This window comes from Salmo salar, chromosome ssa09, assembly GCF_905237065.1.
Source record: "Salmo salar chromosome ssa09, Ssal_v3.1, whole genome shotgun sequence".
Taxonomy (NCBI): Eukaryota; Metazoa; Chordata; class Actinopteri; order Salmoniformes; family Salmonidae; genus Salmo; species Salmo salar.
The window spans coordinates 12,623,115-12,647,500 of record NC_059450.1 but is presented as its reverse complement, the minus strand read 5'-3'; the positions used below and the strand labels follow the sequence as shown (position 1 = coordinate 12,647,500).

At 45.2% G+C, this 24,386-nt stretch overlaps 1 protein-coding gene across 1 annotated transcript in view; it reads left to right on the top strand.

Moving 5' to 3' along the window:
* spata17 (spermatogenesis associated 17) overlaps positions 1-24,386 on the top strand; it is a 61,020-nt gene that overhangs the window by 13,710 nt on the left and 22,924 nt on the right. The window contains exons 7-9 of the mRNA XM_014210262.2: positions 856-1,065; positions 8,701-8,849; positions 18,391-18,526. Coding sequence (XP_014065737.1) covers positions 856-1,065; positions 8,701-8,849; positions 18,391-18,526 — 495 coding nt within the window. The remainder of the gene's footprint in view (positions 1-855; positions 1,066-8,700; positions 8,850-18,390; positions 18,527-24,386) is intronic.

Genomic DNA, 24,386 nt, shown 5'->3' with positions numbered 1-24,386 from the left:
AGTGGCCGCTCTGACATAGATTTACTTCCCCTGTTCAGGGGGTCAACATCATTGCTCTTCCCCAGCGCAGCGCGGTGGCCAGTCGGGGTGGGTTCACAGTGTGTTACCCCCTGCTACGATGCTACACCACCCTACAAGTCCCTCTACCCACAGTGGCCAGGAACTAGCAGCTACATGCAAGCACAGACACACACACACACACACACATTCCACCCTGCCCTGTCCTTCTTCAGTGGCCAGGCAACAGTAGTAGCACCAAGGCAGTCTCACTCCTAGTCTGGCCTAAAAAAGGAAGTTATTAGCATATATAGTAGCTAGCTAGCAGAGCTCCTCAAAGCTTTGGTCTCCTAATTAAAGCAGAGCAGTGGATCAGTCTGATGTGAATAATTATTATTTCTCGGCCTGCCTGTCTGTCTGTCTGTCTGTCTGTCTGTCTGTCTGTGACCAATCTGTCTATTTAATGGGATTTGAGTCTGAGGCTAGGGCTTGGACAATACGTTCTTAGTCTGTGTGAACTTACATTGGCCCTGTGTTGGAGTTATAGCTGGAGTGGCCAACTCTAATCTCGGAGGGACACTGTGCGTGCAGGCTTTTGTTCCTGCTCAGCACTAACACACTAGCAAACAGTCATTTGTTACAAAACATTTAATCACTTGGTAATTCTCTCTTTTCCTCATATGTCCAGTGTAACTGGTACAACTACTGTAAAGCGTAAGTAATGGCTGGTGTATGGCAAAGTGTGAAAAAAAAGTTCCTGTTTATTCTCCCATACTGTATTTCTAGATAATGCATTGGTTATACGATACTGTACATTCCCTGTCTTTCCTTTCACTCTATCCTGTTCTTCCTCTGCAGTGCCCTGGAGTATTCAACTCTCCATTCAGACCTGGGCCAGATGAGATGGAGCTGAGGCTCCGGAGGACCAAGCCCCTGCCACCCAGAAACTTTCCCAGGGACAGAGCCTCTCTCCTGGGTAACACCAGCCCCTCAGCCCCCTCCTTTCCGGGAGTCCCTAGTGCCTTTGGAGCCAAGCCCCTGCCTCCCATTCCCAGCAAGAAACCACAGGTGAGACATACTCAGCAATGAAAGGAAAGAGAAATATCATTGCACTATATTCCCAGTCTAGTAGTGTTATTAGTAACAGTATAGCAGTCAAGTACCAGAATAGGACCAGTATAGTTGTCTTATTAGTATCATTATAGTAACAGTATAGCAGTCAAGTACCAGTATAAGACCAGTATAGTTGTCTTATTAGTATCATTATAGTAACAGTATAGCAGTCAAGTACCAGAATAGGACCAGTATAGTTGTCTTATTAGTATCATTATAGTAACAGTATAGCAGTAACAAGCAAAACACTAGTTATATTAGTAACAGCATTGGTACCAGTATAGCAGTCTTATTTGTAACTTAGTACCAGACTAGTATGCTGCAGGGTTTGGGTCAATTATATTTCAGTTCCAATTTTCCTCAGTGCTTTTCAATGAGGAACATTTCTAATTGGAATTAAAATTGGGTTTATTTTCAGAATTGACAGGAATTTAAATGGAATTGACCCCAAACCTGGTTTGCAGTCTTATTAGTAACTTAGTAACAGTTTTAGTACCAGTATAGCAATCTTATTATTAACAGTATTAGTACCAGTATAGCATTATTATTTATAATTTAGTATCAGGATACCAATCTTATTAGTAACTTAGTACTAGTAGAGCAGTCTTATTAGTACCAGTATAGCAGTCTTATTAGTAACAGTATTAGTACCTGTATATCTGTCATATTAGCAACAGTATTAGTACCATTATAGCAGTCTTATTAGTAACAGTATTAGTACCAGTATATCAGTCGTATTAGTAACAGTATTAGTACCAGTATATCAGTCTTATTAGTAACAGTATTAGTACCAGTATAGTGATCGTATTTGTATCTTAGTATCAGTATAGCAGTCTTACTAGTAACAGTATTAGTACCAGTATATCAGTCTTATTAGTAACAGTATATCATTCTTACTAGTAACAGTATTAGTACTGTTATAGCAATCTTAGCAGTAACAGTATTAGTACCAGTATAGTAATCGTATTAGTAACTTAGTACCAGTATAGCAGTCTTATTAGAAACATAGTATCAGTTTAGCAGTCCTAATAGTAACAGTATTAGTACCAGTATAGCATTCTTTCTAGTTTAGTTTGTTTGCACATATAGAAAGACAGTTTGTAACAGTAAAAAAAACAACAGTATGCAAGAGGGGAAAAAAGCCCAAAAGGGCTTAAATCACACAGATTCCGCAGTGTGGACAAACAAACAATAAAATAAAAACTAGACGCAAAAGAGATAAAGGAATAGAAAATCTAAACAGACAGTCAAGCTACTGCGGTGTAGAACTGTGATGGACAGTATGTGCCTCTTAAATTTGTTTTAAACAACGACAGGGATAGCTTGGCAAAATCTGTCTGGAATGAGTTCCAGATCATAGGGCCTCTATAGGTCATTCAGAATTGAGAATTGGTTGTTCTTGAATATGGGTGACATAGCTGTTGTCTGAATTATGGAATTAATATATGTGTTACAGGCGTCGTATTGATGAGACCAAGGCGCAGCGTGTAGAGTGCTCATTCTTACTTATTTATTTTAAGAGAACACTTAAACAATGAAAAAAACAAACGACAGCAAACAGTTCCGTAACGTTCAGACTATACGGAAAACAACCACCCACAAAACCCAAAGGAAAACAGGCTGCCTAAGTATGGCTTCCAATCAGAGACAACGAAAGACACATGCCTCTGATTGGAAACCATACTCGGCCAAACCTGGAAAATGAAACATAGAAAATGAAAACTAGAACACATCCCCTAGAAGAAAAGAAAAAAACACAAAACACACAAAACAACCCCCCCTGCCACGCCCTGACCGTTCTACTATGGCAAAAGACCCCAAACCTAAAGGGAGGGAAGGGAGGGTGGCCACCGTCAACGACGGTTCCTGTGCTACACCCCCCCTTCGCCAATCCTCCAGCTACGGAGGTGGCTCTGGCTCCGGGCGTAGCCCCTTTTCTGCGCTGCCGACCCCCGCAGAAGGCTCTTGGCTGCCGACCGCCGCTGAAGGCTCTGGGCTGCAGACCGCCGCTGAAGGCTCTGGGCAGCAGACCGTCGCTGGAGGCCCCGGGCTGAGAGGCGTCGCTGGAGGACCCGGGCTGAGAGGCGTCGCTGGAGGCCCCGGGCTGAGAGGCGTCGCTGGAGGCCCCGGGCTGAGAGGCGTCGCTGGAGGCCCCGGGCTGAGAGGCGTCGCTGGAGGCCCCCGGCTGAAGAGCATCTCTGTAGGTTCCAGACTGGGGACCTTCGCTGCAGGCTCCGTGCCATGGATCTTCACTACTGGTTCCGCGTCATGGATAATCACTGGAGGCTTTGTGCCATGGATCCTCACTGGAGGCTCCGGGCCATGGATTATCACTGGAGGCTTCGTGCCACGGATCATCCCTACAAGCTCCGGGCCATGGATCATCACTGGAGGCTTCGTGCCTTGGATCATCCCTACAGGCTTCGGGCCATGGATCATCACAGGAGGCTTCGTGCCATGGATTAACACTACAGGCTCCGGGCCATGGATCATCACTGGAGGCTTCGTGCCTATTGATTATTGCTGGAGACGTCGGACCATTGACCATCACTAGAGGCTTAATACGGGCGCTGGAACTGGTCTCACCAGACTGGGGAGACGCACTGCGGACCGCGTGCTCAAAGCAGGCACCGGCCTTACCGGGCTATGGAAGCGCACTGGAGGTCTGCTATGTGGGACTGGCATGGGAGGCGCCAGGCTAGTAACACGCACCTTCGGGCTAGTGCGGGGAGCAGGAACAGGGCGTACTGGGCTATGGTGGCGCACTGGAGGAAGAGTACGCGGAGCAGGCACAGGGTACACTGGGTCTTGGAGATGCACTGGAGGTCTGGAGCGCACGGCCTGCACAACCCGTCCTGGCTGGATGGTCACTGTAGCCCGGCACGGGCGGAGCGCTGGCACAGGGCGAACTGGGCTGTGCTGGGGAATGAGGGCTGCCGTGCGTAGAGCAGGCGCAGGATAAACTGGGCCGAGGAGACGCACTGGCGGCCAGATGCGCTGAGCAGGCACACTCCTTCCTGGCTGAGTGCCAACTCTAGCACGGAAACGCTGCGGAGCCCGTACTGACCGCACCGGACTGTGCGTGCGGATGGGCGAGAGTGCGCATCACCCCGTAATGCATCGCTCGCCCCTCTGCACGCCTGCTCAGTCGTGCCCTCTTTCCGCCAATACCTCCCTCCGGAATCTCGCGTCAAGCTCTGTGCTTGACTCCATTCTTGGCTCCGGTTTGCTCCACGGCTCTCTCCTGTACACCCGGGAAGTTAAGTCAGGGCTCCCCCCTGACCTAGCCAAACTCCCCGTATGCCCCCCCCCCACCAAAAAAAAATGTTGGGGCTGCCTCTCAGTCTTGCCTTTCGGTGCATGTAACGCCTCGTAGTATCGTCGCTCCTCTTTCGCTGCTTGGATCTCCTCCCTCGGACGACGATACTCCCCAGCCTGCCGCCATGGTCCTTTACCATCCAGAATCTCCTCCCAAGTCCATTCCTCCAGATACCTCTGCTGCTCCTTACCACGCTGTTTGGTCTTCTTTTGGTGGGTGGTTCTGACACAGGCGTCATATTGATGAGACCAAGGCGCAGCGTGTAGAGTGCTCATTCTTACTTATTTATTTTAAGAGAACACTTAAACAATGAAAAAAAACAAACGACAGCAAACAGTTCCGTAACGTTCAGACTATACGGAAAACAACCACCCACAAAACCCAAAGGAAAACAGGCTGCCTATGTATGGCTTCCAATCAGAGACAACGAAAGACACATGCCTCTGATTGGAAACCATACTCGGCCAAACCTGGAAAATGAAACATAGAAAATGAAAACTAAAACACATGCCCTAGAAAGAAAAAAAACAAACAAAACAACCCCCCTGCCACGCCCTGACCATTCTACTATGGCAAAAGACCCTTTTTACTGGTCAGGACGTGACAATATGGCTATAAATTAGTTTTTGAATAAAGAGGGTAATAAGTGATTTAAAGTGGCATAAACAAATTGAGCTACTTGAAAAAAATGTATTTGATAAATATTCAGGAGTACACATTTTTGGAAAAGTGGTGCTAAAACCAGCAGATTATATTATTCTTACAAAACGTTTCTGCAGGTGCTAGATTGATGGTAGTTTGGTATGGTGTGTGCTGGCCCATATAATGTTACAGTAACTGATGGATAGGAAGATCATTGTGTAATAGAGACTAATTTGGCCAAGTATCCCTGTAATTTTGGCGATCTGAGAGGTTATTGCCTTTATGTGTGACAATTCATCATCAATCAGAATACTAAGAAAGCGGGTTGTACAGGCCTGATCAACAGGTATATTATCAATATGGACCCCTATATAATCTGTATTGTATTTTCTTTTCGTTGGACCAAATAATAAAACATTCTTTTTTTGGATTCAGTTACAATTTGTTCATTTTAAACCACTTTGAGATATTACATAGGTCATCATTAACAACATTAATAAGGTCATTTAAATCTTTGTGAGGTTAAAACACACTTGTATAATCAGCAAATAATATCTGAGAGAGCACTTTGGATACATTGGGCAAATCATTTATATAAATCAGAAATAATAGTGGTCCAAGAATTGATCCCTGCGGCACACCACACTTTTTTAAAATTTTTATTTAACCTTTATTTAACTAGGCAAGTCAGTTAAGAAGAAATTATTATTTACAATGACCGCAAACCCCGGCCAAACTCTAACCCGGATGACGCTGGGCCAATTGTGTGGTTGTGATACAGCCTGGAATCGAACTAGGGTCTTTAGTGACGCCTCTACTGTAGCACTGAGATGCAGTGCCTTAGACCGATGCGGTGGGAATCTGGTGGGAATCTATTCCTTTGAAAGTCACATATTGCTTTCTATCCTTTAGATAGCAGGAGAACCAAAGAGGTCATGCCTATAGTTTCACGTTTATGTATCAAATGCTTTTGAGAGATCCCCAAAAATATCTAATGTATGATCTTTGCGGTCATTTGCCTCATGTATTTCGTCAATTAAGTAAGTAACAGCCATGTAGGGAGAGTGAGATTTTCTGAAGCCATACTGATGTTTGTATAACTGACTTTCCTTGTTAAGATATTTGATTAATCTGTTATATGCAAACTTCTCAACAAAAAAAATTATAGCTGGCAAAATTTGTATAGAAGTAGTAACAGTATTAGTATAGAAGTCTTACTAGGAACTTAGTAACAGTACTACTACCAGTATAGCAGTATATCTGTAAAGTCTCAGGCCTCTTAGAGGAAACAGATGTGTTCACTGACTTCCTCTGACTGGTCCAATCAGGCTTCAGAGATGAGGATAACAAAGTGTCATAGCAATTATCAGAGGAGCTCTCCCCCTGGTGAGGATGATGAAAGGGGGCGCGTGGTGCCGTGAGATGATTCTTTAAACTCCCCTTAAAAAAGAATGATATCATTAAAACATGGCGGCGTGTCTCTCGCGGGGCCACTGGAAGACGTTTAGACCCTCCGATCCAGGCAGATCAGCAGGTCCTGTCAGCCCAAGCTGCCGCTATTAAAGTGAGCCCATCAAACCAGGCCTCCGCCAGGGAATACTCCGCCATTTAAAACAGCCTTGATGAAGAATTCTTTAAGTACCCCTGGATTCCGGCGTGTCATCCCGTCCAGCTGTGAGAAAGATTTGATGAGAAGCGTTTGCCATTTGTGTTATTTACGGTCCAAGGCTTTTATGGTAACTGGTTCCTATTATTGGTTTCTATTAATGTAAAACATAAGTGAGCAGAAATGAGGCGTGGATCATCTCTTTTTATTAGCCCAGAGTCCCTCACCCCGGGCACTGAGATGGTGCGCACACACACACACACACACACACACACACACACACACACACACACACACACACACACACACACACACACACACACACACACTCTCTCTCTTATGCACACCCTGCTCCGGCTCCATCTGGCTCTTGCTAACAGGAATTCATTATAGAAGGCTGGGATGTCTAACACTGCTCCATGGATGAGATGAGCCTACATTATTTATCTGTGTTTTACCCTCACTAAGGACAGGGTTCACCCCCATTTCCTCTCCTCCCTCCGCCTCATCCCTCTCTTTATCTCTCCCTCTTCTCTCTCCTCCCCCTCACGCTCTTTCTATTGCTTCCTACCACTGCCTCTTCCAACCTCTCTGTCTCCCTCCCTTCTTCTCTCCTTCCCTTTATCTTTCCCAGTCTCTCCCTTTGACTTATTGTCACCCTTTTCTCTTCACTTCTCTCCCTCCCTCTCTTTCTCTCTCTCTCTCCCTCCCTCTCACTCCCTCTCTTCCTCTTTCTTTCCCTCCCTGTGTTTCCCAGTGTTCTTGGTGTGTGTATTCTCCAGTAGTGTGAGTCCTGGCCTGTCCCCAGTGTGATAACATCAGTGGTGATGGATAGGTGGAGGTGGTTGTTTGGGAAGTGTTTGGGTCTGGTCAGGCCAGGGTGCTGATCCTGTGGTGATAGGACCAAGGACAGGGGCTCCCTGCTAGCTACTCTCCCCAACCAACCAACAGCAACAACAGCTGAAGGTCACTCCACTAAACAGCAGCTACTCAACAACACAACCACATTGAGAGAAGTTACAGGACTAAGGAAAGTTAAAGGACTACGGGAAGTTGGAGACAAGGGGAAGTTACTAAACTAGACTGAGGAAAGTTATTTAACTGCACAAAGGAAAGGTACTTAACCAAACTAAAGAAAGCTCCTTAACTACACTAAGGAAAGTTACAAAACTTTAGTAACCAAGGAAAGTTACTAAACTAGTCCAAGACTAAGGAAAGTTACTAAACTAGTCCAAGACTAAGGAAAGTTGCTAAACTAGTCCAAGACTAAGGAAAGTTACTAAACTAGTCCAAGACTAAGGAAAGTTGCTAAACTAGTCCAAGACTAAGGAAAGTTGCTAAACTAGTCCAAGACTAAGGAAAGTTGCTAAACTAGTCCAAAACTAAGGAAAGTTACTAAACTAGTCCAAGACTAAGGAAAGTTACTAAACTAGTCCAAGACTAAGGAAAGTTACTTAACTAGTCCAAGACTAAGGAAAGTTGCTAAACTAGTCCAAGACTAAGGAAAGTTACTAAACTAGTCCAAGACTAAGGAAAGTTACGAAACTAGTCCAAGACTAAGGAAAGTTACGAAACTAGTCCAAGACTAAGGAAAGTTACGAAACTAGTCCAAGACTAAGGGAAGTTACTAATTAGATGAAGGAATTAGACTAAATTGGCTGTGGATTTACTGCTAAGCCATAACTACCTGTAGAGGGATGGATCAGAGAGAGAGAAGAAAGAGAGAAAGAGAATGATAGAAAGAGTTGGAGAAATAGAAAGAGGGATAGAGGGAAAGAGATGGAGAAAGATGCAGAGAAAAGGAGAGAGAGCCAGGAGAGAATGGAGGGAGAGACTAGAGACAAAGTGCCTCTGATTAAGACGTGATATCTAACAGATGAAAACCGGGAAAGACCACTGCAGGGCTTCTGACTTACATTACAGCATGTTTGATCAATGGAAAATGTTTTGAATGTTGGGAATGTATTTGTCATGCCCGCTAGTGTCTGTATAATGGCTTCCCCATCTTTCTCCTGTGTGTTAGGGTCCGTTCCGTGAGCCAGCGGAGGTGTGGGCTCAGAGACAGCGTGGTCTCGAGCCGTCTCTGAGAGTCCAGACCTCCATCTCTGACCTGGAGCAGGCCCAGGACCAGCTACGCTCTGAAGAATGGAGGAACCGCACCATGGAGACCATGTAAGTACACACGAACACAGATGCAGCCTTTTGTCCTAATGGATAGCAGTTATAGGCTACTTTTCATCACATGAAAAAGGGCTTTACAGTGTGTGTGTGGATAATGGACTTCATCCACCTCCTATGTGTGTGTGTGTGTGTGGCTCACACCTGAGCCTTTTGGGGAGACTGACAGTGCAACTGCAGCACTACAACAACAGCAGCACTACAGCAACAGCAGCACTACAGCAACAGCAGCACTACAGCAACACTACAGCAGCACTACAGCAACACTACAGCAGCACTACAGCAGCACTACAGCAACAGCAGCAACACTACAGCAGCACTACAGCAGCACTACAGCAGCACTACAGCAACAACAGCAGCACTACAGCAACAGCAGCAGCACTACAGCAACAGCAGCAGCACTACAGCAACAGCGGCAGCACTACAGGAACAACGGCAGCACTACAGCAACAACGGCAGCACTACAGCAACAACGGCAGCACTACAGCAACAACGGCAGCGCTACAGCAACAACGGCAGCAACAGCAGCACTACAGCAACAACGGCAGCAACAGCAGCACTACAGCAGCAACAACGGCAGCACTACAGCAACAACAGCAGCAACAGCAGCACTACAGCAACAACAGCAGCACTACAGCAACAACAGCAGCACTACAGCAACAACGGCAGCACTACAGCAACAACGGCAGCACTACAGCAACAACAGCAGCAACAGCAGCACTACAGCAGCACTACAGCAGCAGCAACAGCAGCACTACAGCAGCAGCAACAGCAGCACTACAGCAGCAACAGCAGCACTACAGCAACAACAGCAGCACTACAGCAACAACAGCAGCGCTACAGCAGCACTACAGCAGCAGCAACAGCAGCACTACAGCAGCAGCAACAGCAGCACTACAGCAGCAGCAACAGCAGCACTACAGCAGCAGCAACAGCAGCACTACAGCAACAACAGCAGCGCTACAGCAACAACAGCAGCAACAGCAGCACTACAGCAGCAGCAACAGCAGCACTACAGCAGCAACAGCAGCACTACAGCAGCAACAGCAGCACTACAGCAGCAACAGCAGCACTACAGCAACAGCAGCACTACAGCAACAGCAGCACTAAAGCAGCAACAGCACTACAGCATCTGAAGCATCAGAACACATTCCTTCCACAACAGAACATAATCACATTATAACAGAGGGTTATCATCACCCCACTTTAGACTAGAATGGCTATTTAACTCTGTAGTTTAATTACCAGCTCACTGTGTTATATTCAGACTATATTCAAACACAACCCTATTACCGTCTAGTTGAAGTGAGTGTGTGTGTGTTGGCGGCTGGTGGATCACACAGGGGGTTAATGGCGTCTCTCTTTGCCCACGAACAGACAGATACACACACACACACACACACACACATGAATGCATGATCCTACACACACACTATGCACACAGAAACACCACAGATAGTTAATGTGGGAATCCGATTATTCTCGGAACGTGTGTGTGTGTGTGTGTGTGTGTGTGTGTCGTCTGTTCGTGGGCAAAGAGAGACGCCATTAACCCCCTGTGTGATCCACCAGCCGCCAACACACACACACTCACTTCAACTAGACGTTTCAAGGGACCACACTGAACTTGCCTGTGTCCCCTCCTTGTCTCCCCCACTCTCTCTCCCTTTCCAGTTGAATGTGTCTCTAATGAGTTATCAGACTCTCCAGTGTAGCGTGATGATGATGGTTTTGGGGGGGGGGGGTTAAACAGTTAAAGTGGCTGAGGTGACAACTTCACATCTGAAGAGAACACTGTTACAGTACTGTAGGTCTGTAACGGGAGAATAGGGTTACTGTAACACGCTGGTTTGTTTCACATGCAGGTTGACGTTTATTTTCATAAGTCTTGTCTTGGAGGCAGTATGGAGCGATTTCCCCTTAAAGTCAAAATTGGCTATATTGTAAAAATTTGTGTGCTTTTTGGTCTTAATTTAAAGTTAGGGTTGGGCATTAGGGTTAGCAGTGTGGTGGTGGAAACTTTCCGTGGGAATTAATGGGAATTAACGGGAAAAAATGGGAATTAACGGAAATATATGCAAATTAATATTAATACCATTTAAATGTAGATGTTTTTTTGCATTGGATATATTTACCATATCATATGGAGACAAACATAAACCTTTTACCTTATCATAAGTAGACATAATTGCAAATGATTAAATCCTTCCAATAGAAATAAAGAAAAAAACTATTTAGTTTACAAATTGAACTTTAATTAAATGAGTTGACTCTTCACATGGGATGATTTCACTGAACAATAAAAGAAAGGGAATATTGAATGATCCCCAATGATCCATCGCATCTCCAAAAACGTTTTCAACATACATCTGTAAAATGATAGTCTAGAAACTAAAGCTTTGGTTGTCTTCCTCTCAGGCTTCCATGTCTTCTCCCTGGACCTCCTCAATGTCCACCTCTTGATCAGACTCTGAGGCCTCATCTTCACTGTCACTTTCCAACTTTGGCTCATTGTCAGGCTCAAAAAGCAAAAAAGTTGCCCGGATGGCCACCAATTTTTCAACCCTTGTATTGGTCAGCCTGTTGCGTGCTTTGGTGTCTGTGTTCCTAAACAAGGACCAGTTGCGCTCTGAGGCGGCTGATGTTGGTGGGATTTGGAGGATGAGGCAACAGAGGAAAGAGCCTCAGATCCACAAGGTCCCTTCCACCAGGTGGCTGATGAGATATGTTGGCTCGACTGCCATATTGCATCTCCATCCCAAAGCCCTTGATTGGAAGTGTACTTCGCCAGACTGCCAAGAACCTTGCCCTCATCCAGGCCAATGTGGCGAGACACGGTAGTGATGACACCATAGGCCTTGTTGATCTCTGCACCAGACAGGATGCTCTTGCCAGCATACTTGGGGTCCAACATGTACGCTGCGGTGTGTATGGGCTTCAGGCAGAAGTCTTCACGCTTTTTGATGTATTTCAGAACTGCAGTTTCCTCTGCTTGGAGCAACAGTGAAGTTGGCAGGGCAGTACAGATTTCTTCTCTTACATCTGCAAGCAGAGTCTGAGCATCAGACAGGATGGCATTGTCTCCCTCAATCCGTGCAATTGCTACTGATATAGGTTTCAGGAGTTTCAGGCTGCTTACCACTCTCTCCCAAAATACATCATCCAGGAGGATCCTCTTGATGGGGCTGTGCATATCCTTATTCTTCTCACTTTACTTGGTGAGGTAGATTTCTGCTATAACTTGATGACCCTTCACATACCTAACCATTTCCTTGGCTCTCTTGTAGAGTGTATCCATTGTTTTCAGTGCCATGATGTCCTTCCGGAGCAGATTCAATGCATGAAAAGCACAGCCAATGGGTGTGATGTGAGGGTAGGACTCCTCCACTTTAGACCAAGCAGCCTTCATGTTTGGAGCATTGTCTGTCACCAATGCAAATACCTTCTGTGGTATTTGCCCACAAACATTCAACCACCCATCAGAGATGATTGCAATACAGTCTGCTTTCTTTGCTTGACATTCACTTGAACTCTGTTGAACTCTGCATCCAGCAAATTAGTAGATAAAGCATGTCTGGTTTGAGGGGTGTATGCTGGGCGAAGAACATTCAGAAATCTCTTCCAATACACATTGCCTGTGAGCATCAGAGGTGAACCAGTTGCATACACAGCTTGAGCAAGACATTCATCAGTATTTCTCTGACTACGTTCCTCCATTGAGTCAAAAAAAACTTCTGATTTCAGGAGGACCATGAGCTGTTGCTATCGATAAGGTGTCCGATTCATCATTTTCACCTCGAATTAGAAGTAGAGGGACTTTTGTCATGATTGCTTGTTGTGAGCGCTGAGGGAACTTTATGCACATGGCCAGATGATTCTGCATCTTTGTTGCATTCATCACATATGATTTGGCACAGTATTTGCAAATGTACACAGTTTTTCCTTCTACATTAGCTGCAGTGAAATGTCTTCACACATCAGATAGTGCCCGTGGCATTTTCCTGTAAAGATTAGGAAAAAAATTGTAAAGAAAACATACAATTCCATGTACAGATAAATAGTTAAGCAGTTAGATTAAACAACTCCTTGGTAAGATAAATGTGATTAAAATGAAACATGTATGGAAACAGGTGAATTAACACTCCTCAGTTAACAGGCTCAAGCAAGCTAAAACCCACATGGTAGCAAAAACTAACTAGCAGAATTTGTTAACAAGTTAAAAAATGATTTAAACACTCTTTGCTGTAAGCTACTATTTACTAGTTAACAAAAAAACATGTAGGTCATATTGTAATGGGCCTGTGTGTAGCTGGTGTAGAGAGTCAGGCGCAGGACAGCAGATATGAGTAATCAACGTATTTACTCATGTAATCACAAAATACAAACACGATATACCGAGCCCACAATAACGGACCGTGTACAAGACAAACAATTACTCACAAACAAACATAGGGGAACAGAGGGTTAAATAATGAACAAGTAATTGGGGGATTGAAACCAGGTGTGTAAGACAAAGACAAAACAAATGGAAAATGAAAAGTGGATTGGCGATGGCTAGAAGGCCGGTGATGTCGACCGCCGAACGCCGCCCGAACAAGGAGAGGGACCGACTTCGGCGGAAGTCATGACACATATAAAATATATTCACCCCATCCAGTATTGTAATCAAAACTTACCAGAAAGCATGTAGTCCTTGGCTCAGACAGTGTAGTAGTGTGGGCTCAATAGCATCTCATTTGTGTGCAAGATCTTGAGAATCAGCTGTACATGTGATGGAAGAATGCATTGTGCATGCAGAGGGTTTGCAATTCCATTGAATTGGGGATAGTTGAAACAAAATATGCCACAAGACCTAGAATTGCCTTATGTGTATCCCACAAAAAAGGTCTACTGTTATGAGCTAACTTTTTTGATGAATTTATGCAAATTCTCAAAATTCCAGGCCTTAACTTCCCATTCTGGAAATTTACCGGAAAGTTTCCGAGCCTTTGCAACCCTAGTTAGGGTTAAGGTTAGGGTTAGGTTTAAAATCAGATGTTATGACTTTGTGGCTCTGCCAGCTAGTGACCACTCTGCAGAGCTGCCTCCAGAACAAGATTCATGACAAAAAAACGCTTCACTAATGCTACTGGGTCGTTGTCTTCAGTACATGCTCAGATGGGAGTGTATACATATGGCCACTTATTGAACAGGATGTTACCAAATGAAGACTACTGAATACAAGCTATAGTACAAGTGAGCTCTGCCTAGACCCAGAGAAGACAAAGAGACTGGAGATGTGAGAAAGAAAGCGATGCAGTCCTTTCGTACCCTGGTCACACACAGCCTAAAGCATCTGAGAGTCCAGGTTTAACAGGCACATTATCAGTCTCAGTTGACTGAAACAACACAGTTTGCACACACACACACACGTCTGTCTCAGTTGACTGAAACAGCACAGCTTATGTAGTCACACACGGACACGGGAGACTGATCAACTCAACAACCTCCCCCTGCTCCCCTCTCTCTCTCTCTCTCTCTCTCTCTCATTTTCCTATCCTCACCCTCTGCCGGTTTTTGGTGGCAGTGTCTGTGTGTGTGTGCTCGTATGCCCATGTGTGTGCACGTATGCCCATGTGTGTGAATGCGTGCCTGTGTGTGTGTGTGTGTGTGTGTGTGTGTGTGTGTGTGTGTGTGTGTGTTGTCACCAGGCCCGGCAGCTCGGCCTCAGCCCAAAGATCCCTGGTGAGGAGTCAAACTTTCCTTAATAGCCCTGAATGAATAAAAACTAGCCTATTAAAAGGCAATCGGGAGGCAATAAGAGCTGTGAGTGGAACCAGCCGGCGAGGCGAGGCATGCCCGGGCCCAGTGCAGCCTGGGACATTGGGGCCACATTAATATCACGCCGCTGATGTCCCTCCCATGTGCACATTAGCTAGGACTGCTGGGTAATCTGTCTTGTAGGGTCTCTGGTGGCCACAGAGTGTCTTTGCCGCCTTGGCTGTGTTTGTGTTTGTGTGTAGACGTGTGTGTGTGTGTGTGTGTGTGTGTGTGTGTGCGCGTGCAGGACCATCTTTAACTGACCAATTCCAGGCTTGTCATGCCACCTTGTGTGGTGTACACGTCCCTCTCTCTTCCTTGTCTCTCTATAAATATGTATAGTAGGAAATTAGTTCACTAGCTCTTGAATACATCACACTAGTGATAGATGCTGATTATTTATTTGCTACATGCATTATATTATTGGCAAACACAATTTCCACACAGACTGAGATGTTAATGTAAGTACTATTTTATTTAACTAGGCAAGCCAGTTAAGAACAAATTCTTATTTACAATGACGGCCTACCCCGGCCAAACCCTAACCTGGATGACGCTGTCCCAATTGTGCGCCGCCCTATGGGACTCCCAATCACGGCCGGTTGTGATACAGACTGGAATCGAACCAGGGTCTGTAGTGACGCCTCTAGCACTGAGATACAGTGCCTTAGAGCACTGCGCCACTTGTGAGCCCACTATACATACGCTGACGCTACTATACATACGCCGACGCTACTATACATACGCCGACGCTACTATACATACGCCATATCTAAAAAAGTCAATGTGGAAAGCGTATCTACATTTTACATTTACATTTTAGTCATTTAGCAGACGCTCTTATCCAGAGCGACTTACAGTAGTGAATGCATACATTTCATAATTTTTATTTATTTTGCTGGCCCCCCGTGGGAATCGAACCCACAACCCTGGCGTTGCAAACACCATGCTCTACCAACTGAGCTACAGGGAAGGCTGTCTATTGAGTAGTGTTTTAATACAAACCCAGCTAGCACATTTGGTTCCTTGACAGTTCTGGGAACGTAAGATTTTGGCCTCCCATTGGTTCTGGGAACGAAGCCATAAGTTTCCTGACCGGTAACGTTTTTAAACGCTCTGAGAACGGAAGTGATTATTTTGCCTGTTCTGGGAACATACATTTTTAGGTTGCAGGGAGGTTCTAAGGATGTTTTACTATGGTTCCCTGAGAACATCTTTCAGTAAAATGTTGAATAACATTGTTACTTTAGGTTAACTGCTTTGAGCTCAGATAGGACACTTGGAAATTCATTTGCTTAGGTATTAATCATGCAAACCTATTTCTTTTTTTTATTCTGGCACTGCGTCAGTGAGATTCAAACCTTTGAACTTCTGCTCTTTATCCATAGAATTAGTATACTGCGCCACCAGGATGGCAGGCAGGTCACCTGTAATAAAAATAAGTATTTGGTGTCCATCCATGTCTGAGGACGTCGGAAGATTACGTGGAAACTGACCACTAGGGGCAACAGTGAGTAATGGAATCCAGGTGAGTCCGGTGAAGCGCTGGTGCGACTAACGATGGTGACAGGTGTGTAATGATTAGCAGCCTGGCGACCTCGAGCACCAGAGAGGGGAAGCGGGAGCAGACGTGACAGTACCCCCCCCACCCCCCTCTAGGGGCTTCACCTGGCGTCCTACCTGGACGAGCCTGACGGGCCGGCTGAGGCGTGGGAGCCAGGCGAGCTTGCCGAGGGAGCCCGACGAGCCGGCTGAGGCGTGGTGTCGGGAGCCTCTCGGGCCAAGCGAGGCTTGTGAGCCTCTCGGGCCAAGCGAGGCTTGTGAGCCTCTCGGGCCAACCGAGGCTTGTGAGCCTGACCAGCCGGCTGAGGCATCCCCGGTTGCTTCGGCAGCAGCACCCGGACCCAACATCACCAACAAAAAAACTCCCTGATGCTTCCAATTGTGGTGTATGCATTCTGTAACAGTTCCGTAACTACAGACGCTGTGAGATGGGAAGCAAGTATAGGGTGAGGATTTAGACATGAAACTAAACAAGAACAGTGTCCGGACAAGAGAAACAAAACAACATCAATGCAGATATGGGAATGAAACTGAGGGAGTGACAGATATAGAGGAGGCAATCAATGACGTGATGGAGTCCAGGTGAGTCCGATGAAGCACTGGCGCGTGTAATGATGGTGACAGGTGTGCGTAATGATGAGCAGCCTGGCAACCTCGAGCGCCAGAGAGGGGGAGCGGCGGCAGATGTGACAATCTAATTCTGACGTGAGACTATGAGAGTTTGTTAAGTATGGGTCTAGCATACCATGTTTTTTTTTTAAATCATACAAAGCTGTTCATTTTAGTCGATTCAAACAGACCCCATTTCAAAGGAAACAAGCACTCAACAAGCACCCACCTGAACAAACTTAACAAGATAGAGGCTATGGAGAGTTTGTTGGCGCTGATAACATAATGTGTATGTTTTTAAATAACATTCTTATAACGTTATTTGAATGTTACTAATGTTTTCTTGTAGTTTTAATGGAAAGTGTTGTTAATGTTCTGAGAACATTACTTTAAACAGAACCATGAGGAAACCTGTATGAAACGATATGCTGAATTACTGAAACCACCTAAAAAAAAATATGGTTCTCAGAACGTTATGTGCTAGCTGGGTATCCTGCACCATTCCCAGAACTTTGTGGGAAAGTTGTTTGCAAAATAACCATAGGACAACCACACTCTCACCAAGCTCTAAGAAACATATGATTCTCAGAACGTTATGTGCTAGCTGGGTAGTGCCTAGGTAGTGTTTGTTTGTTTGTTTAGTGATGTACTCAAGTTGACCCCCCACACACACACACACACACCCCTAGTGCACAGGATAAATATTCCCCCAAGCAATGTGTCTGGGGTGTAATTTACAAAATCAACCTGATGGAAATTAACAGCTGGCTTTCCTCCTCAGCAATAGCGATTTACCCTGAACACCAGCAAGCAACAAAAAAACAACCACACACACACCTCCTAACTCTTATATATAGTGATAAGCTCTGCAGACAAGAAGTCCCATTTGGCTGCAAAAACACACACTATAGAGCAGGGGTGGGCAACTCCAGTCCTCGGGTGCCTGATTGGTGTCACACTTTGTCTCCATCCCTAGCAAACACAGCTGATTAATCAAATTGTATTCTAAACTGACGATCATGATTAGGTGATTATTGGAGTCAGGTGTGTTAGCTGGGGCAAAACTGTGATACCAATCAGGCCCCTGAGGACTGGAATTGCCCACCCCTGCTACAGAGGCTCTGAGTGTGTGGGGGGAATTTGGATGGAAATCAAACGCGTGTGTGTGTTCAAAGGGAGTAGTGATAGTGTGTTTCCTGGGTCATTTCCACTGTGTGGTCCAAAGCAGAGATACAGAGAGACATGAGACAAGGCCTACATCATTAGACTGGACCAGCAGGCATTCATGTAATATCAGACTGGGATGGAGATGAAGAGAGGACCCTGCCATCATGGAGGGAGGGATGGAGGGAAGCGGGATGAAAGGATAGAGGGATCGAATAGGAGGCCCATACTGAATGTTGTGTCTAGGAATTGTCTTAGAAATGGGGCTTAGGTTTACAGAGATTGGACTGTATATTGTTTTGAAGGTGCACTGGATTCTATCGAAAACAAGTAGATACCTCATGACATTATTGTCGATGTTGTTGACATGAGACTTCATAGGTCCTCTCCTTCTCTCCAGGTTCCAGCCGTTCTCTAAGGCCCATCAGAACAGGAGTTATGAGAGGATGCTCCACACCTCCTCTTCCTTCCAGCCTGTCCCCTACGGGACCAAATACTTTAGAGAGGAACACCAGGAGAACCTGCAGGGGAAACAGGTGCCAATATTGTTTTCTTTGTGTATGTGTTTTCCCCCTGGGAATTCCTGTTCTTCGCACATCATCCTCTATTCATTGTGTATTATTGAAGTCAACCTTTTTTGTTGTTTGGACATCCCGCTATCTTTTTGACTCTATTGTTATTTGAGATATGAGTCCGTTCAATATCTGAAGACACACACAGCCTCAGTTTTAAGAAACAACACTCGCTTTTACCATGAAGAGCATTCTAACACAACCTCCCAACTTCAGCTATACACATTTGTCAAACCTGACAGCAATTTAATAAATCCATGCACTCTCTCACGCGCAAATGCACACACACACATACATATACACACAATCACAACCCACACATATGCCCTGGCCACAGTCAAATCCCAACCCCCCCCCACACACACACGCTCGCACACACAATCACAACCCACACATACGCCCTGGCCACAGTCAAATCCCCCCCCCCCACACACACACACACACACACACACCTGCGGGGATGCATACGTAAATGAGTGGGCTGTGGCAGCAGCAGTGTGGTCGGCCCCAGGCATTAGGTAATTGAGTGTGTCTTTGCTCAAGGCCTTTCATGGATCAGGGTTTTTTATTAGCTCTGTTCCCAGCAGCCACAGCCCCGCAGCGCACACACACACACACACACACACACACACACACACACCAATTGCCTGGAAACGAGGCAAATGAGAGAACACTTTGCCCAGAATGAGATAAACAAGGCGGCACGCCACAGGGTCTCCCGCCGCTGACGGCAGGGGCAGGATATGTCGCGTGTCTCAGCAACACTGGACACTTTGCTAGGGGGATGTGCGTGTTGAGATGTGTCAAGCAGGGTTTCCGTCATGAAAATGTTGCGTCGGACATTTGACCGGCAGCATTTTCATTGACCAGACATTTGAGAAATTTACCGGACCCATAATGCATTGGGTGCGTACTCTGATTAGGGCGTCTACCCACGCTGCTCAGAGTGACAGAAGTCACAGTCACATGTAAATTATGGTCATTCATATTAACAGAACATGCAAGTCTAGGATGCAACTATGTACGTCCTTCTTACCGAATTCCGATGTGCACTTTGAAGATGTTAGATTCACTTTCCACATTTACTTTTCCTCAGCCAACAAGATGAGTAAAGAACAGCAAATCCCAAGCCTATATCAATCTACTATCCCCCATAGTAGAATAGTTAACCTATTATATTGGTCAGCTTGTCCAGAAAAAATGGTCTATTCCAAACGGACTCTCGGACGGTTGTGGGACAATAGATCCCAAATGCGTACAACCAATAGAAACAGGCTACAGTAAATAAAACAAATTAAAAAGCAATGATTCTGATGCAACAGATCAGAACATTTAGCTTAAAATGTTGCAAAACGATTATTTCTTCACATTATAAGCGCAGCAATGCGCACCATACCGTAGGCACCATAGGCTACGCCCCAATTTTTGTTTCATAATACAATTAGCGGGAAAACACCATTGTCAAAATGAGAAATTTAGAAAGAGGGGAAATCTAAAGATGCAAGAACTATGGATTGCTAATATGACTATGATTGTGCCTTTTGGCTACTGGACACTGAAGGAAAGTTGATAACCAATAGAAGCTGAGAGAGAGAGGGGCTACTGGTTTCAATGGCATATGGAAGTCTTTATAAAATAATTGCCTCCACGGATATGATCGGCCTTTGCCAAGGCTACTTTGAAGCAACGTAAAACATGCCTCATAATATGTAGTAAAACGTTCAGGTTTCAAACAATGAATATATGTTTTCAAAATGCATTCTGCCTCCAGCTCGTTGCAAAAGTGGTGTGTGACGTGCTGATGAAGCCTTCCTTCCATTGCCTATGCGTTTGAATAGCGAATGGGAAGAGCGCATCATTTAAGATACCAGTTGAGAAATAGGCCTAGAAATCGTAGCTCTTTTTAATCGTGGCCGTCCAAACTTTTTTTAACACACGATTGCATTTGGAATTGTTGCGCAGTGATGGGGCTTATAAAAGCGCTGTCTGACAGATTGTCAACTCAAAGGCTCTGGATCTGTATGCTGTGCGTTTGTGATAAATACGATACATAACGAATATACACACACGGCAATTTAATTCCACTCAATTATGCAAATGAACCCATAGACCAATAAGCATGACTGGCCAAATGTATTTACACACGACTGGTATTTCCATCAATTAATAGGCTTAAAAGCAATATTTCGCAAAGGGATTTTTTTTTTCTTCTCACGGATTATCAATCAAGTTGATTTAGAAACCCCTTTTTAAGTCAGCAGTTGTCATTAAGTGCTTATACAGAAACCAAACCTGAAACCCCAGAGAGCAAGCAATGCGGCTGTTGAAGCACGGTGACTAGGAAAAACTCTCTAGAAAGGCTGGGAAAAGGCCGTCCCCATTCCATCAGCACAACCAGATGGACTGGGGACGGGGACAGCCAGGAGTAGTCAGGCCAGGTAGTCCTGAGATATGGTCCTAAGCCTCAGGTCTTCCGGGAGGGAGGGAGAGAGAGAGAGATGGGAGAATTAGAGGGAGCATACCAAAGATCACACGAAACACCAGATAAAAGAGAGAGAGAGAGAGAAAAAACCAGCAGGTCTGGGACAAGGTAGCATGACTGATGAACAGGTCAGGGTTCCATAGCCGCAGGCAGAACAGCATAAACTGGATCATCAGCACGACCAGATGGACTGGGGACGGGGACAGCCAGGAGTAGTCAGGCCATGTAGTCCTGAGATATGGTCCTAAGCCTCAGGTCTTCCGGGAGGGAGAGAGAGAGAGAGATGGGAGAATTAGAGGGAGCATACCTAAGATCACACGAAACACCAAATAAGACAGGAGAATTACACCACATATGACAGACTGACCCTACCCCCCTGGCAGACTATTTCAGCATAGATGCTAGAGACCGAGACAGGGGGGTCAGGGGACACTGTGGCCTCGTCCAAAGTTACCCCCGGACAGGGCCAACCACGCAGGATATAACCTCACCCACTTTGCCAAAGCACAGCCCCCACACCACCAAAGGGATATCAACAGAGTATAGCCCACGAAGATCTCCACCACCGCATGAGCCTGAGGACAGAAAGGCAGTGACTCAACCAGGTCGAGTATAGCGAAAAGCCTGGCACGACGTGATGCACCCCTCCTAGGGACGGCATGGGAGAGCGCGAGCAAGCCAGTGACTCAGCCCCCGTAATAGGGTCAGAGGCAGAGAATCCCAGTGGAGAGAGGGGAGCCGGCCAGGCAGGGACAGCAAAGGTGGTTTGTCACTCCAGTGCCTTGCCGTTCACCTTCACACTCCTCAATCATAGGACCTACTGAAGAGATCAGTCTTCAGTGAAGACTTAAAGATCGAGACAGAGTCTGCGTCTCTCACATGGATCGACAGACCATTCCATAAAAATGGAGCTCTATAGGAGAAAGCCCTGCCTCCAAAAAGTCTGCATCTTGTGACCGTAGCGTAGGTGTAGGTATGTACAGCAGGACCAAATCGGAGAGATGGGTAGGAGCAAGTCCATGTAATGCTTTGAAGGTTAGCAGTAAAACTTTGAAAAATTGTCTTCTAGTCAAGATTCTAGCAGTCGTATTTGGCACTAGCGGAACTTTATTTAGTGCCTTATCTGGGTAGCCGGAGAAGGGTTTAGCTTTTCTGCTATTTGTTTTTCACAAAAAGTTTCAGATTTTTGCAATGTTACGAAGATTGAAAATATTTTTTCTGCATGTTCGTCAAAAGATAGATCAGGATACAGAGTAATTAAAAAATATATATATTACAACATCGTCTTTGTATCTCAAAATTGTTGTAATGTGGTTAACCGTAAAAATCTAAAGGGACATGATTAGAGAGATCATGGGAAAAAGCAACACTTGACCGTTGCACTTGAATCATTCCCACGGTGAATAGCTAGGCCTGCTACGCTATGAAACCACACAGTATTGCAGAGACTTGGATGTTACCGGCCACAATTGATATGGTGAAAACAATGTGTGGGGAGGCAGAGGCGCAGAAACTCACATCAATACCTTTGTCAGATAACACTGTTGAACAAAGAATTTATCCTATTGCTAGCAATCAAGAGGAATCTCTGACGGAACGACTCAAAAACTCCCCAGCTTATGCGCTCCAAATGAACGTAATGCCCATAGATTGACCTTTGTTTGCTACACGTGCTATTCACGAGGACATATTGTTCTGCCTCACGATGAAAAGCATGAAAAGGCACAGGGGATGTTCAGTGTGCTCCGTGGCTATATTGGTGAAAAACAGATTCCATGGGATCGAATGGTGGCCTTTTACACAGATGGGGCTCTATCTAAAGCGGGATGGCGAGCAGGCCTCTGCACTCTAGTTATGAATGTGTGAGAGCAACTGGTGGCAAAAGAGCTGAGCACAGAACTCAGAGATATACTGCAGCAGGTAACTTCGATTGGAAACTACATCAAACCACATCCACTGCACACACCTGTTCACAAAACTATGTGGAGATATGGGCTCAAAGCATGCCAACTTTCTATTTCACACCGAGGCTTGGTGGTTATCGAGGGGGAGTGTGGGAAAGATTTTTCGCGTTGACAGAGGAACTGTTTGTTCTTAACTGACTTGCCTAGTTAAATAAAGGTAAACAAATTATTTAAAAAATAAAAAAGATAGGCTAATTGACATAATTTGAGTCAATCAGAAGTTTCTTAAGCTATGACATAATTTTCTGGAATTTTCCAAGCTGTTTAAAGGCACAGTCAACTTAGTGTATGTGAACTTCTGACCCACTGGAATTGTGATACAGTGAATTATAAGTGAAATAATCTGTCTGTAAACAATTGTTGGAAAATGACTTGTGTCATGCACAAAGTAGATGTTCTAACCAACTTGACAAAACTATAGTTTGTTAACAAGAAATTTGTGGAGTGGTTGAAAAACAAGTTTTAATGACTCCAACCTAAGTGTATGTAAACGTCCGACTTCACCTGTATATTGTTATTTTTTACTGCTCCTCTTTAATTACTTGTTACTTTTATCTCTTATTCCGTATTTTTAAAACTTAAAACTGTGCTATCGGTTAGGGGCATTTCACTGTAAGGTCTACACCTGTTGTATTCAGCGCATGTGACTAATACAATTTGATTTGATTTATTGGAGAGAGAATCTTTCAGAAGCAAACAATGCCCCCTTTCCCTCGGCAGTGCATGTTTCTAACAGAAAACAGCATCAGTAAGTGTCCCACACGAGTGATGACTGCTCACCTCCAGCAGTTGGAAGAGGACTTTGGGGCCTACTTCCCAATCCGCTTGACTGTGATCCTGGCTCAGTTGACATGCCAGTAAGTGAAATTGAACAGCTGATTGAGCTGTCATGTGACCGAATGCTGCAGACAACGCATTCCCGGGTCACTACGGAGGAGTTTTGGTTCCTGACTCAAAGGGAATAAATACCCTGCCATCTCCCTCTGAGATTTAATGCCGCTTTCAAAACAACTAGGACCTGGGCGCTTGGAAAACTCTGACTTCCCGACTTCAGTGCGTTCAAGACAACTGGGACAAATGGTTTTGAACGGTCATCCAACTCGGAATTCCTTTCTAGAGCTCCGACTTTCCCACCTGAAGATCACTGACGTCATGATTTGACCTTGGATTTTTCCCAGTTGTCTTGAAAGCACCATAAAACTCATGGTACCCTTCGCCAACTCATATCTGTGTGAAGCTGGATTCAGTGCTCTCGTCTGCATTGAAACCAAATATCGATCCAGGTTGGATGTGACAGCAGAGATGAGGTGTGCACTGTCGACCGCGCCCCCTGACTTTGAGAATCTCCGCACACGACATGGATCAAGCACACCCATCT